This window comes from Triticum aestivum, chromosome 4D, assembly GCF_018294505.1.
Source record: "Triticum aestivum cultivar Chinese Spring chromosome 4D, IWGSC CS RefSeq v2.1, whole genome shotgun sequence".
Taxonomy (NCBI): Eukaryota; Viridiplantae; Streptophyta; class Magnoliopsida; order Poales; family Poaceae; genus Triticum; species Triticum aestivum.
The window spans coordinates 512,948,590-512,960,481 of NC_057805.1; the positions used below are offsets into that span (position 1 = coordinate 512,948,590).

Consider the following 11,892-nt stretch of genomic DNA (forward strand, 5'->3'; position numbering starts at 1 on the left):
TAGCATGGCCTGGTAGGCCGCCTTCTCCTCTGGCTTGACCTCTGGGGCCGGCGGGGGATGCTGTGGTTGAGCTGCACGTGGCGGCGGCGCTCCTCCTTGTGCACCAACGCGAACCAGACCTCCCAGTTGGGAGAGTCCGCCATGTAGGCAGGGAGCCGCTGCTGCTCGGGCGTCAGGAGCTCGCGGTTCCAGCGCACCTCCTTGGCATGCGCCCGCGCCAACTGTGGCACCACCGACACCGGGATGCGGTGCATGTCCAGATGCCAGCCGTGGGGCAGGTTGACATCTGGACAGGGCATCGGCTAGCGGTACTGTTGGTGCCACTGCGCATGGTGCACCGGGATGTACAACCGCTCCCTTTGCCGTGGCGGACCGCCGCGTCGAGGAGGCGCGCCGGACGAGCTGGCGGGAGGGTAGAGCTTCGCCTTGCTCTTGCCGAAAAACCCCAGGGCAAGCTAGGGTTTGCGGTCGTCGGCGAGGGAGCACGCGTGACCAGATGTGGACGGAGAGAGGAAGTGGATGAGCCCCCCGGCATGCTTGCATTGAAAAAGGATGGCGACTCGCGGCTTCTACCCACTTCCAAGCGGGTCAAGGAAGGTGGCCACGTTTAATACGACCGGGCGGTGGTTGGGCGGCAGACATGTTGGGCCGCGGAGGAGCGGAGGGCTCGAACCGGGCTGCCGGCCCAACAGCTTAGGTGTATGGGTGTCAGGGACGGACTCTCTCACGTCGCCCCTTTCCTATAAAGAAAAAACTTCTAAACGAGAGGGCTGGTTGGCCCAAGCAAGAAGGGCCACCTATTCTTCTTCACCTCCATCCTGCCCCTCTTGCCTTCTCGTTTAGGGTTTTCTTCTTCGCTCATAAAGCAGATCGGCTAGGAGAATCGAAGCGTAGGAGAGAGGGCCGCGGAGGAAGGGCGATGGCGACCAGGATGTCAAAGGAGGAGCTGGCGGCGTATCAGCCGAGGCCGGGGGTGCGCTGTGAGAAGGCGGCGGCGGAATTCTTGGCGAGGAGGAAGAAGGAGATGGAGTCAGAGCCCGAGGAGTCCCGCACCGACCTGAACGCGTACGAAGCAGGCCTCTACCGTGTTTTCTGGGAGCAGATGTTCGGCAAGGACGGCGGCTCCTACGAGGACATCAGTAAGTAGCCTCCGACCTAATTTCTTGCTGGCCGAAAGAACTTCTATACAACAACAAAGCATTAGCTTTGTTCTAGTTTCTTGTGCTGGAAGCTTATCGCGTTGAAAACTTTATATTGTAATACTTTTAGTGCTGTGTTGAACCTGGGTTTAGACCAGAAGACCTGTTTGAACTGCTGGTTTCATTTTAATAAAATGGAACCGGGGGGACTCCCCTTTGATCGAAAAAAAAATTAGCTTTGTTCTACGATTCTGATGTTTGTACCTACCAAGTTTTGTTCTGTTCTAAACATCCTTTGAATCAAAACTTCAAAAGTAATTGCTGCAACATTAGTCAGAATGAACAGAATAATCAGTCAAGTAGGTACCTAGCTAGCTAGCTGCTGCAACACCTCGTGTTAATCTTGTAGCTGCCACCGTCCCATCGACATTCAAAATATACACTAACACCATGGGCGTGCTTGACCTTCTTGCTGTTGTTGTTGGTTTTGGTCTGGTAGTTGTTGGCTGTAAACCAAACGTACACTTAGACCTTTTATCTCGCAATCTCCGACCTAATTGCTTGTTGATCGTGTGCAAGAAATTAAGAAGTAATGATAAAGCTAAGTGAGACTAATTTCTTAAATCAATTTTTCAGCGATGATCCCTCCCATGGCTTTCACTGATCGCGGCTGCAAGTTTGCCGACCTTCAGTCCACTATACAGATTTTTTCCATCAAAGTCAAGGAGACAACAGGAGGGTTGAAGTGGCCGTTGGATGTCTACGGTATGGTCGCTGTCCGTGATGTGGTCGATCACAACCTAAATGTGATATTCCATCGTGAGAGGGATAACTGCCAAATCATTACCACAGAGGTTTGTTTATATTTGTACTTCCATCCATGAATGCTATCTTTTTTACAAGAGGATCATTATGCGATTGTTTCTAAACTTAAAGTAATACCTTTTTTTCGTAGGCTCTATTAAGATGAAATAAACCAGCTGTTACACTGATTGTTAGGTATAATATTAACTTGTATAACCTTTTTGGCTTCATTAAGATGAAATACACATAATCCTAAGTCCATCAGCATTGAGTTGTTGTAATGTTTTCTACTTGTACGCCGTATTCATATGCTTTATGATGAAATACACATAATCTTCTTTCGCATTAGGTAACCTATTACTGTTTGTTTAGAATAGTTTCTTTCACCGTTTAGAGTTCTTGATGACTTAAGCATGTTTCCTGACCCAACTCTAAATTATTGGCTTTTGCCTCTCAGTCAAATTCTGCTCACCATAGGTTACCTGTTGTGTCTGCTAGCTTCTCATTCAAGTCAATAGGTTTAAGTTCCACTTGATAAATGAGTTGTGTATCCATGGACAAACTCTATCAACCATAGACCAGTGACTAGTGACTACAATAATTATGATTGCTGTCTTAGGAATTCCATGCTCTTTACATCTGCTCCTGGGATGGCAGACCATTAAACCATATTTGATTTATTTTTTTGCAATATTATTTTCTGTACTTGATAGTTTTTGTGTTCTCTTCTTATTTCTTACTTGAAAGTGTTTTTATCATTGCTTGTGTGACATCGGCTTTAAGATTTTCAGTATACACCTGAACAATATGGGTGTCTTCAAGATACTGTATTATTTTCTCCCATATTTATGCTATTCACCTGAAGCCATGCTTATTAATATTTACCCCTTCTTTGGCATCAGTTAACTTATTATTGTTCGCTTAGATTTCCGTTGACACTTTAAGGTTCTTAAAGATTTAAGAACACTCTTGCTCCTGGTCAAATTCTGCTCATCATTGGTTACATTTTGTGTCTGCTAGGCTTCCCATTCAAGTTACTAGAATTAAGTTCCACCTTATAAATAACTTGTGTATCCATGGACTGACTCTATATCAAATAGATTTGTCACATTTCACTGTAGCCTACTAGCCTTCGAGTCTTATTATTTATGAATGAAACATTGTGATAATTTATTTACGAATTACATGTTTCATGCAGGATCCATATCTGGCACTAACAGGTCCTACCCGAGCTGTTGTGGTGTCTGTTCATCCTATATACTTTGATGTGGACCTTAAAGTGAAAGGTGACACAAAGTCTGAAGACAAAGATCTAAGCTTTCTAGCAGCCTGTTACAGCAGTAACGGCCCATGGGGATCCTGCTTGTTTGATCGTGCTTGGACCAGCAAGCTCAGCACTCTAAAGTTTACATTCGGCCACTTGGTTCACTCGGTGGAGGCCACAGTGAGTGTGAAACTCATTGGAGGGACGTGGCCCCATGGTTATCGAGGCGTCTTTACTGCAGAGACCTCCGGTATTCCCGGAAAGGCCATGTTGCTGCTCGATTCTTATGATGGCAAACTGCCCATGGATGTTGATGGTCGGGTGAAGCTTTCGCGTCGCGTTGTTTGCGTTGAGTATGTTCAGCCTTTGGATGAGCTTGGTAGGGCTAATCTAAGAGTTTCGGTGGAGGCAGTGTACATCAAAGGGAAGGATAATGATGAAAATGTCAAAGGGAAGAAAGATAATGTGAAGTTTGGGGTTGATTTTTTGCCCAAGAAAAGGGGTAGAAGCCGGCAAATGATAGAAATTCTCTCGTGTGAGATGGAAGTAAATGTTGTGTGGTCTCTTATGTCGACCTTCAAGAGCAGCTATAAGAAGGCCATTGCAAGTCACCTGGAGAGTCTAAGTTTGATTTAGATGCTGGAGATTTAGTGGTTGTTGGAAGTTAGCTGTGAGAAGTAACTATCTGTTGGAAGTTATGTTTGTCATATCTATCTTATGATGTGGCATGTATATATGCACTTATTAACCTAGTAGTGTGGTGGTTGTTTAATTGATCCAGTTGGCAGCTCATTCTCTCTCTTTTTTTTTTGTTTAATTGATCCAGTTGGCAGCTCATTCTCTTATCCCTATAGTAGTTAAATGTGTTGTACCGACTAAGCTGAACTATGTTGGAGTGGTAACTAAGGATGTTGTGTTTCTTATGTATCGTAGTGGTGGCATGTATGGACAGAATTAATTGATCCCCTCGGTATCTATCCATTATTTTACGGTTATCTTTGGAACGTTCCCTATGGAGGAGGTCCCAGGGAAGGCCCCCACGGCGGTTTCATGCAAATCACACGGTAGTATCATGTTGGTGCTGTGAGCATGGTGAAATGTTTCCATTGTATAGAAATGCTTGGACTAGAACTTGTATGCGGTAGTGGGAGGGAGAGCTAATTGTGTAGTATTAGTGCTCTTAGTTTGGAAAATGCACAGGAGCTCTCGGGTGCTCCGCACCCCTATACGAAAAAAATTCGTAAAAAATTCTCAGAAAATCAAAAAAATCCAATATTTCGGGATGTCAAACCTGGTTTCCCAATCTACTTCCGTGTGAAATTTCGTGAAAAAATACCAAAAAACGTATCCGTGGAGAAGGAATTACTGCCCGGAAAAAATGTACTCAAACAGTGTTTTGCGATACATAGGAAATTTTTGTCTTTTTGCCGCGAATACGTTTCCTGGTATTTTTTCACCAAATTTCAGACGGAAGTACATCGGGAACCCGCGTTTGATATCCCAAAATCCCAGTTTTTTTTTTCAAATTTCTCGGTATTTTTTTTCTGGTCTTGTACGTATAGGGGTGCAGAGCACCCGAGAGCTCTAAATCCTCATCCCTCTTAGTTCATACTATAGTTTTACCATCACTCCTAGTTTATACTTGTTCGCCCTGGGATTGGCAACTTTGGCCTTGGTCCCTAGCCCGGGGGAAAGAGAGAAAAAGAGTTCCACGATTCCAAGTTCATATACAAAGCACATCGTGTGATGGTGCTTCCTAGGTCTTTGGTGGGCTAGTTACAAGAGACCATGCTAAGTGTTGTTATTAATAATGATGGGGCGTCCCATTTGTGTTAAGAAAAAAAGTTCATACACAAAGCCTTCATGGTTACGTGACATAAGGACTGTGGTTGTCAATCCTGCTATCTTATTTGGTTGATTCAAGATCAGGCCAGGCCAGGTCATTGCAGGTAGATGCTAGTTAGTTCATGTGCCCTTGGTGATGTAGACTCTGGCGATCACACCTAAGTTTAGCAATGACAAAAGGCTTCATGAGTTGTTAAGAATGCACTTCGCGTCAAGTTCCATATAGACGTGCACATTTCAGATTTTGCGGCAGTTTACAGGTAATATTTAGTCCATTTCCTTCATTAGTGTACGTACAACATACTGCCTCTCGTTTCCATTTTATCCCATATATGTTGTCTTATCTGCAGTTGTGCATCGCGTACAAAAGACAAAGAATATATCCCAAAACAACTCATAAAAAGGAAATAAACTGCTCATGCCGCCTCTGCTTCGACGCAACAGGTTCAGTGCACTATGTATAGGTAGAGCTAATGTATCATTGTATCCAACTCTGTCTTTTCGCATCATCTCCGCAGTTCATGGTTGCGACAATGAAACCGGACAATCTAAACAAACTCCACGCTCCTCAGACCACCCCCTACTTGCACCTGGACTATAATCACCGTGAACACCGATAAATTATAAGGCGTTGTATCGACGAGCTGTGAGCCTTGGATGTTAATCCCGCGCTGCCATGTTCCTCCAGCCAGCAATGGGCTTCGGAAGGATGTCGAAGAGCAACTTCGGAAGGCTATCCAGTAGCAGGATCGGGAGAGGCAGAGTGAATGAGTCTGGTTTCAGGTTCCACTTGCTCCTCAGCCACACTGAAGGGATGCTGTTGTCCGAGTCCTGGAACTCCGGGGTGCTCCACCATTTCCTGACGGCGAGCAGGCCATCGCCATATGAAGGCACCAGCCTGACCGCTACAAGATCCTGCTGGCTCCTGTTCATGTCTGGTCGGCCTCAGCGCCAAGCCTTCCCCGTTCCTCGACAATAGGCCACAACCACTGTCCTTCCTCATCGTTGTCAGCTCAAGATCGGCCTTCTGGTGCCGCCTTATTCGATTTTCAACGTCATCAGTCTCCCAGCTGGCATCGCTAGTCGATACTAGCGTGTATACTGATTGTTGTGCGCTGCGGCGATTTTCTTTTCGATGTTCTTAAAATTTTGTTTACAACTTGGTTGATAACATTCATTCATACATAGATAAGGTACATTGAGTCAACATAGGCAGCGTAGTTCTAGGATATACAATAGTACAGTAAATGCAACGTTTCTATTTCCACTTAGAGCTGAGATCCTCGGCTGAGTTTGTTTCTGTATAGAGGGCTGGGGCCGCGCTTTATTTGCATGTTTCAATGAAGTTTTGTATATGTTGAGAAAAGGCTCATACGATTGGTTATCCCTTTGTTGGTCCATGTCTTCAGGAATGAGTGACATTTATGTATTGTCATTGTTTGTGTCGAGTCTTGCCTACAGGTAGCATTACGTCCTAGTGGCATCGCTAGTCGATATGTTTCTCGCTTTCCAGTTCTGGCCTGGAGGTCGGTTATGATTCAGAAATCAGCACATATCGGAACCATGGTTTGTCATCAAAGAAAACAGGGGATGGTTTTAACTTTGATAGCCATCGCCATTTTGGCGCCTTTGTCTGTCGGGTCACGCTTCGGAGGTGGCGCGAGGCCGTAATATCCTTGTATAACAGGCTCATGGACGGTGAAACCGTGCTCCGCGGCAGTTTCAGGAATGGGTCCAAGGAGGCATTTTTGGCAGGCCGGCACAGTTTCAGGAATGGGTCCAAGGTGGGATAAGTTGTATGTCACAAAATTTATATTGTTGAATTCATATTTGAAAGAGGTTTTCAGAGATATCATTTTTATGTTATATAACTTATTTTTTGATAGTGAAATTAAATGTCAGAGTTTAACCCAAAATACAAGGGAGATTCATAAACCAGGCGGAGGTAGTAAATGTTATATTGTAGTCAGAGCATCAAGTGTGTACCAACCAGCAAGGAAGTCCACCATTGATCTTCTTCAGATCCAAGTGTACCAGGCTACCAGCAGAGAAGTCCACTTGTAATATTCAGGCTCGGCATAGTAATCAGCACTCACATGGTGTGATCATTAAATGGAAACGCCAACTAGGGAAGTACTATGATTGCATATTGTATAGCATCGACGAAAATATGCCTCCCTGTAGAATAAAATTCAGCCGGAGGGCAAACACGATTGCTACAATCCTACTTGTGTTCTGTCGGTGCCGCCATGATACTGTTCACTTGTGATTATGTTTTTGCAAGTACATATGACAAATCTAGGACATGTGTAATGTGGGCATTGAGTGCAACTGTGCAAGCATGTGGAGCGCATTACACCTGTCATGCGTCCACATGCAAGATCCCATTTTCTTCCTTTCATCCTTGGCTTTCTCTTGATGTTCCCAACACCACCGTTGGCACTTGCAACCAAGTGGGCCCCTTTGGAAGGTTCCGCAAAAGCAAAGCACAATTGCCATTCCACTAGGTGTCGATGTCATCAGTTATTAGAAGGTTTATCAGCAAGGCCTCTCGGCGGGGATCCTTCTGGTTGTGGCCGGGCGTGGCGGCGGCAGCACCCGTTCCCACTCCTTCTGCTACGGTGGTGCGTGGCAGCGGCGGTGGGGCGGGCTCGATCTAGTCTCACATGGGCCTGGCATGCCCCGATCTTGCACCATGTTGCTTCCTGTGCATGGCATCGACGTTGTGTGGCTCTGCCCGCATCACTTGGGCGCCGGACCCCGGACCCGGCGGCGGCAACGGCCTCCTCCTTCCGCCGGAGGTGGGCATCGAGATATGGTTGATCTTGGGATCTCATGTCTCGCAAAATAATCGGCCAAGCGGTGACCCTAGTGGTCTTCGCGCAAAGTCACCGTTCTACCTATGATCAGTCCTCTTTGATCTGTCCATCGGTGAGTTCTGGACTTCTCCTTCAAAGGAAAACAAGAACTAACATATATGGTGCTCTTTGGACACCTTGATTGGACAAGGGTCGGTCGTATGCACCCACAACATCGGCATAACCAGCTTCACCGGGGTACCGTGAAGCTCTGTATTTGTTGACACCTTGGGACATCTCTGCATCAAGATTTCCAAGGGATAAACACATTCGGAGAATGCCACGGCGTGATTGGAGGACCTGCAACTGGCGAAGGCGGGGTCTTGGATGTGATGAAGACTTTGCTTCACATGCAGTTGTTCGGACTTGGCTTGCAAGATATGTTCTTGTCTAGACCGGACACGGGTTCATGTGAGCCTGGTGGTACATGACTTGTAGTTGTAGCCTCCGCAAATGGGGGTGGCGGGATTGGAGGACTTCTTTGTTGGTGCTGCTCCTTTGAGTACCGAGTCATGATTTGCAGGGTGAAAACCCAAGGTCTGACCTTTATTGGTTGTACCTGACGGTGTCCTTGTTGAAGGCTTTGTTCTGGGAACGCGGTGTTTCTCGAGGGTGGAAACCTACGATCTTTGATTGGGCAACGACAACACTTGTGCATTGTTTTCTTCCTGGAGGCGTTGCTTTTGGAGAACCTTCTTTAGTCCGAGTGTTGTCATTGGTGGTGGTTAGAGTGATGCTACTGCGGGTGATTGATCACCATGGCAAGGTCTTTTTTTCTCCATTTTTCCTTTTTTCCCTTTTCCTCTTTTTATTTTCTTTTTTATTAGTTGTGTGCATCCTGGATGTTTTTAGTCATCTTGTTGGTGCAGAGGCCGAGCGTAATTGGTATCTACTTGATATTAATATATTCTCCTTCTCGAGAAAATATTGTTTCTAGTACATGCTTTGTTTTTCTGCTTGGCAAAAAATGAAACGGATAAAGTTTTTCCGTTGAGTCTTGTGTTAACTGGTGGTATTTGGTTTACTGGTAATTTACCTTCCCAGTAAAAGCTAGCTGTCAAAGACATCAACCGTCCTACATAACCACGATAAGCGAGAGGAAAGGTTTCCAAAATTGTAACCATCAAAATGAAAATTACAATTGGTGTTACAATCCAATGGGAGAGGAGAGGTATGTATATATTTTTATCCTTATTTAATTCAAATTACAATCATAGTTAATATGTTTTCACAAATTAATTATGATAATTAAATATATGATAGTGTTGATATTAATAATAGCGGTGTATATATGCTACAATTTTTATGTGACCGTTAAAAAAACATGAATATATTGAGCTAAACTTGAATTGCGTTTGTAATGGAAGTTAAAAAATTTGATACATTGTGACTTAAAAGAAAGTTAAACCAATCATCGTATATGTGAGAAAAAATGCATGCAATTTGGGTTTTCTTTATGCCAGCATTAACATAGTGTATACATCTTTATGTGTTTCCTTGAATGGGTTGATAGGGGTCACTAAAGCACATGGTCTTTTAAATGTCTTGACGGCGGTTTATAGTTTATAACTAGGTATATGAAAAAGAAATAGAGTAGATTAAATATTTATGAGAAGCTTGTACCAAAACATTATATTGGTGCTTCATCCTTTTCTCTGGGTCAGATGTGTCTCGTATGTTACAATAACCCCATGATACAAGTATGCACTCCATAATTGGTAATAAAATAGAATCGTTGCAGGTTGTAGCTATGTTAGATTTTAGTACTACATGTAGCCACTCATCAGAGAGACACTAGTACATACAAGGGCATTATAGGCGGTTCCCATGCAAAGCTCTCAAGCGGTTTTGAGTTCCACCTCTAGGCAATAGTCGTTCTAATACTTCATGTATTGGACAAAGTTCGAAAACTGTCTGGGACAATTTTTCCACCGCAAAAGGTTTCTTGGGCAAACCATCTCCAACAGTAGGAGTATCAGAGGCGCCTTTCTCTAGAGAACCACCTCTAATATTTAAGTATTATAGAAACTTTATTTTCCATAATTGTTTGTATTTTACTTCAAGACTGGAATTTCAAATGTGCTTTGCAGTCAGTCGTCGGGCATTTGAAATAAATCATAGAAAATTTACATACATACACACATCCTCATTTATCTCATAACTGCACATTGCATTTCACAATAAATTTGCATATTTCCAAATTTCTATGGACAATATACGCAACAATGTGCTAAAATCTAAAAGTTGTATTTGTTGGTTACCGTCGTTGTCGTGGACTTTGCCGACCACTAGTGCCAATTGGGCGAAGATTCTTCACCAATGACTCTGCACTTTGTCCACACAACTGGTAAACCCCATATTCATACAAACATATTACTGATATGTACATCTTCTATATGTTAAGGGACATAACTGATACGTACATTGTAATTTCACTGTAGTGTTTTGGGTTGGAGGGAAGCATTTTTTGCATCCGTTGGGACGTTCCACCATGTGTGGCTCTCTCTCCAAAGCATAGCAAATGGAACAATATGTGCTACTATGATAACTATTGTCAGGAGAAGATATTTCTCTACTTGTTATGACTAAGTTGATTTTTAGGTCTGCTCAGGGCAGCTTCACAACAAACTTAGATATAATACTTGCCATCGACGATACTTACTAGTTCATGTGCTGATTTTTTTTCGTCTATGATGTAGAACGTAACGAGTTACTCCATGGTCTTTAGTTTTACATGTGGATGTACATATTTTAAATTATGCACTAGTTTTTATGTACTCTGTAACGTCCCAAATTTTCAATTTGATATGTTATACATAGATCATCATTGCATATCATATTTTATTGCATTTTGACAAATCCTCGATAAATCCTAAGCAACTCAAGGACCCTCGGAGAGAGTTGGGGATTTTCTCGAATTTTCATATTTGATTTTCATCAAATAATAAGACGAGGATTTTGATTTTTATTATTTTCTCTCCGGAAAAATATTTCATTAAACAAAATAAATGAGAGGAGAAAATATGACTTCTCCAAAACAATTGAAATACTGGAGGAAAAATGTTAAAATCATCTATTGGATTTTATTTGCAATTTTTATTGTATTAAAAATATTGCATGTTTTCAAAATATTTATTTTGTGTTAAAACAATGTTCACCCAATTCTAGATTTTCTAACTAGACGGGGAAAATTTATTTTAAATTTTTTGGATTTTTATTTTTTTTTCTATGAATTATTTTCCGCGGAACGTTAAAAAAAACCCGTGCGACGCCCGACCGGGCCGCAGCCCAGCCGAGCGCCGGCCCACCCCGCGCCCCTCTCCTCCCCAGCACGCCGCCGCCGCCGTGTCCGCCATGGACACGGGAGTCGCCTCCCGCTCGGCTTGCCCCCTCCTCCAAGCTGCTGCCCCCCCTTTATATACCCCCGCACCCCCCCTCTTCTCTCACCTCGCCCACCGCCGCCGCACCCGCCTCGTTCGCCGCCGCCGGAGCCGAGCCCGAGCCGCCGCCCCTCGCCGCCCCTCGCACCCCCCCCGAGCCCCCAAGCGCCGCCGCCCTCGCCGCCCCTCGACCGGAGCACGGGAGCCCCGCCGGAGCCCCGCCCCCGACGAGGTACTGCCTCGCCTCGTTGCCGGTTTTCTTTTAAAAAAAACCCTAGATCGGTTTTTTCGGTTTTATTATTTTGCGAGCGTTCACCGAACCGTTCGTTTTAACGAACGCGTTCGTCGGTTTTTCTCTGTTAATGAACGTCCGTTCTTTAACCGTTCGTCCGTTTTTTCTTTTTCGTCGGATTTTTCCGCTATTTTCTCAGATTCGATTTCTGATCGAATCTTCGTTTCTGTTTAACTTCTCGCTCGTTTATCGGAATCAGGCGATTAAAGCGCCTAGAGTTTCGTCTCGAAATTCTCTTTCCGTTTAACCTACTCAAACAAGATTTTGCTATAGTAAAATTTGACCTAGATCCAGATTAGTAAACGAAGCT

At 44.2% G+C, this 11,892-nt stretch overlaps 1 protein-coding gene and 1 pseudogene across 1 annotated transcript; one reads left to right on the forward strand and one right to left on the reverse strand.

The window, feature by feature from the left end:
- Window positions 1-786: 786 nt before the first annotated feature.
- LOC123100756 (uncharacterized) lies at window positions 787-4,132 on the forward strand. The gene is made up of 3 exons (XM_044522638.1): window positions 787-1,139; window positions 1,776-1,993; window positions 3,142-4,132. The coding sequence occupies exons 1-3, from the start codon at window positions 920-922 to the stop codon at window positions 3,841-3,843; spliced, it is 1,140 nt and encodes a 379-aa protein (XP_044378573.1). The 5' UTR covers window positions 787-919; the 3' UTR covers window positions 3,844-4,132.
- A 1,580-nt stretch (window positions 4,133-5,712) lies between these two features.
- Window positions 5,713-6,808, reverse strand: LOC123097221 (uncharacterized; annotated as a pseudogene).
- Between the last annotated feature and the right edge of the window lie 5,084 nt (window positions 6,809-11,892).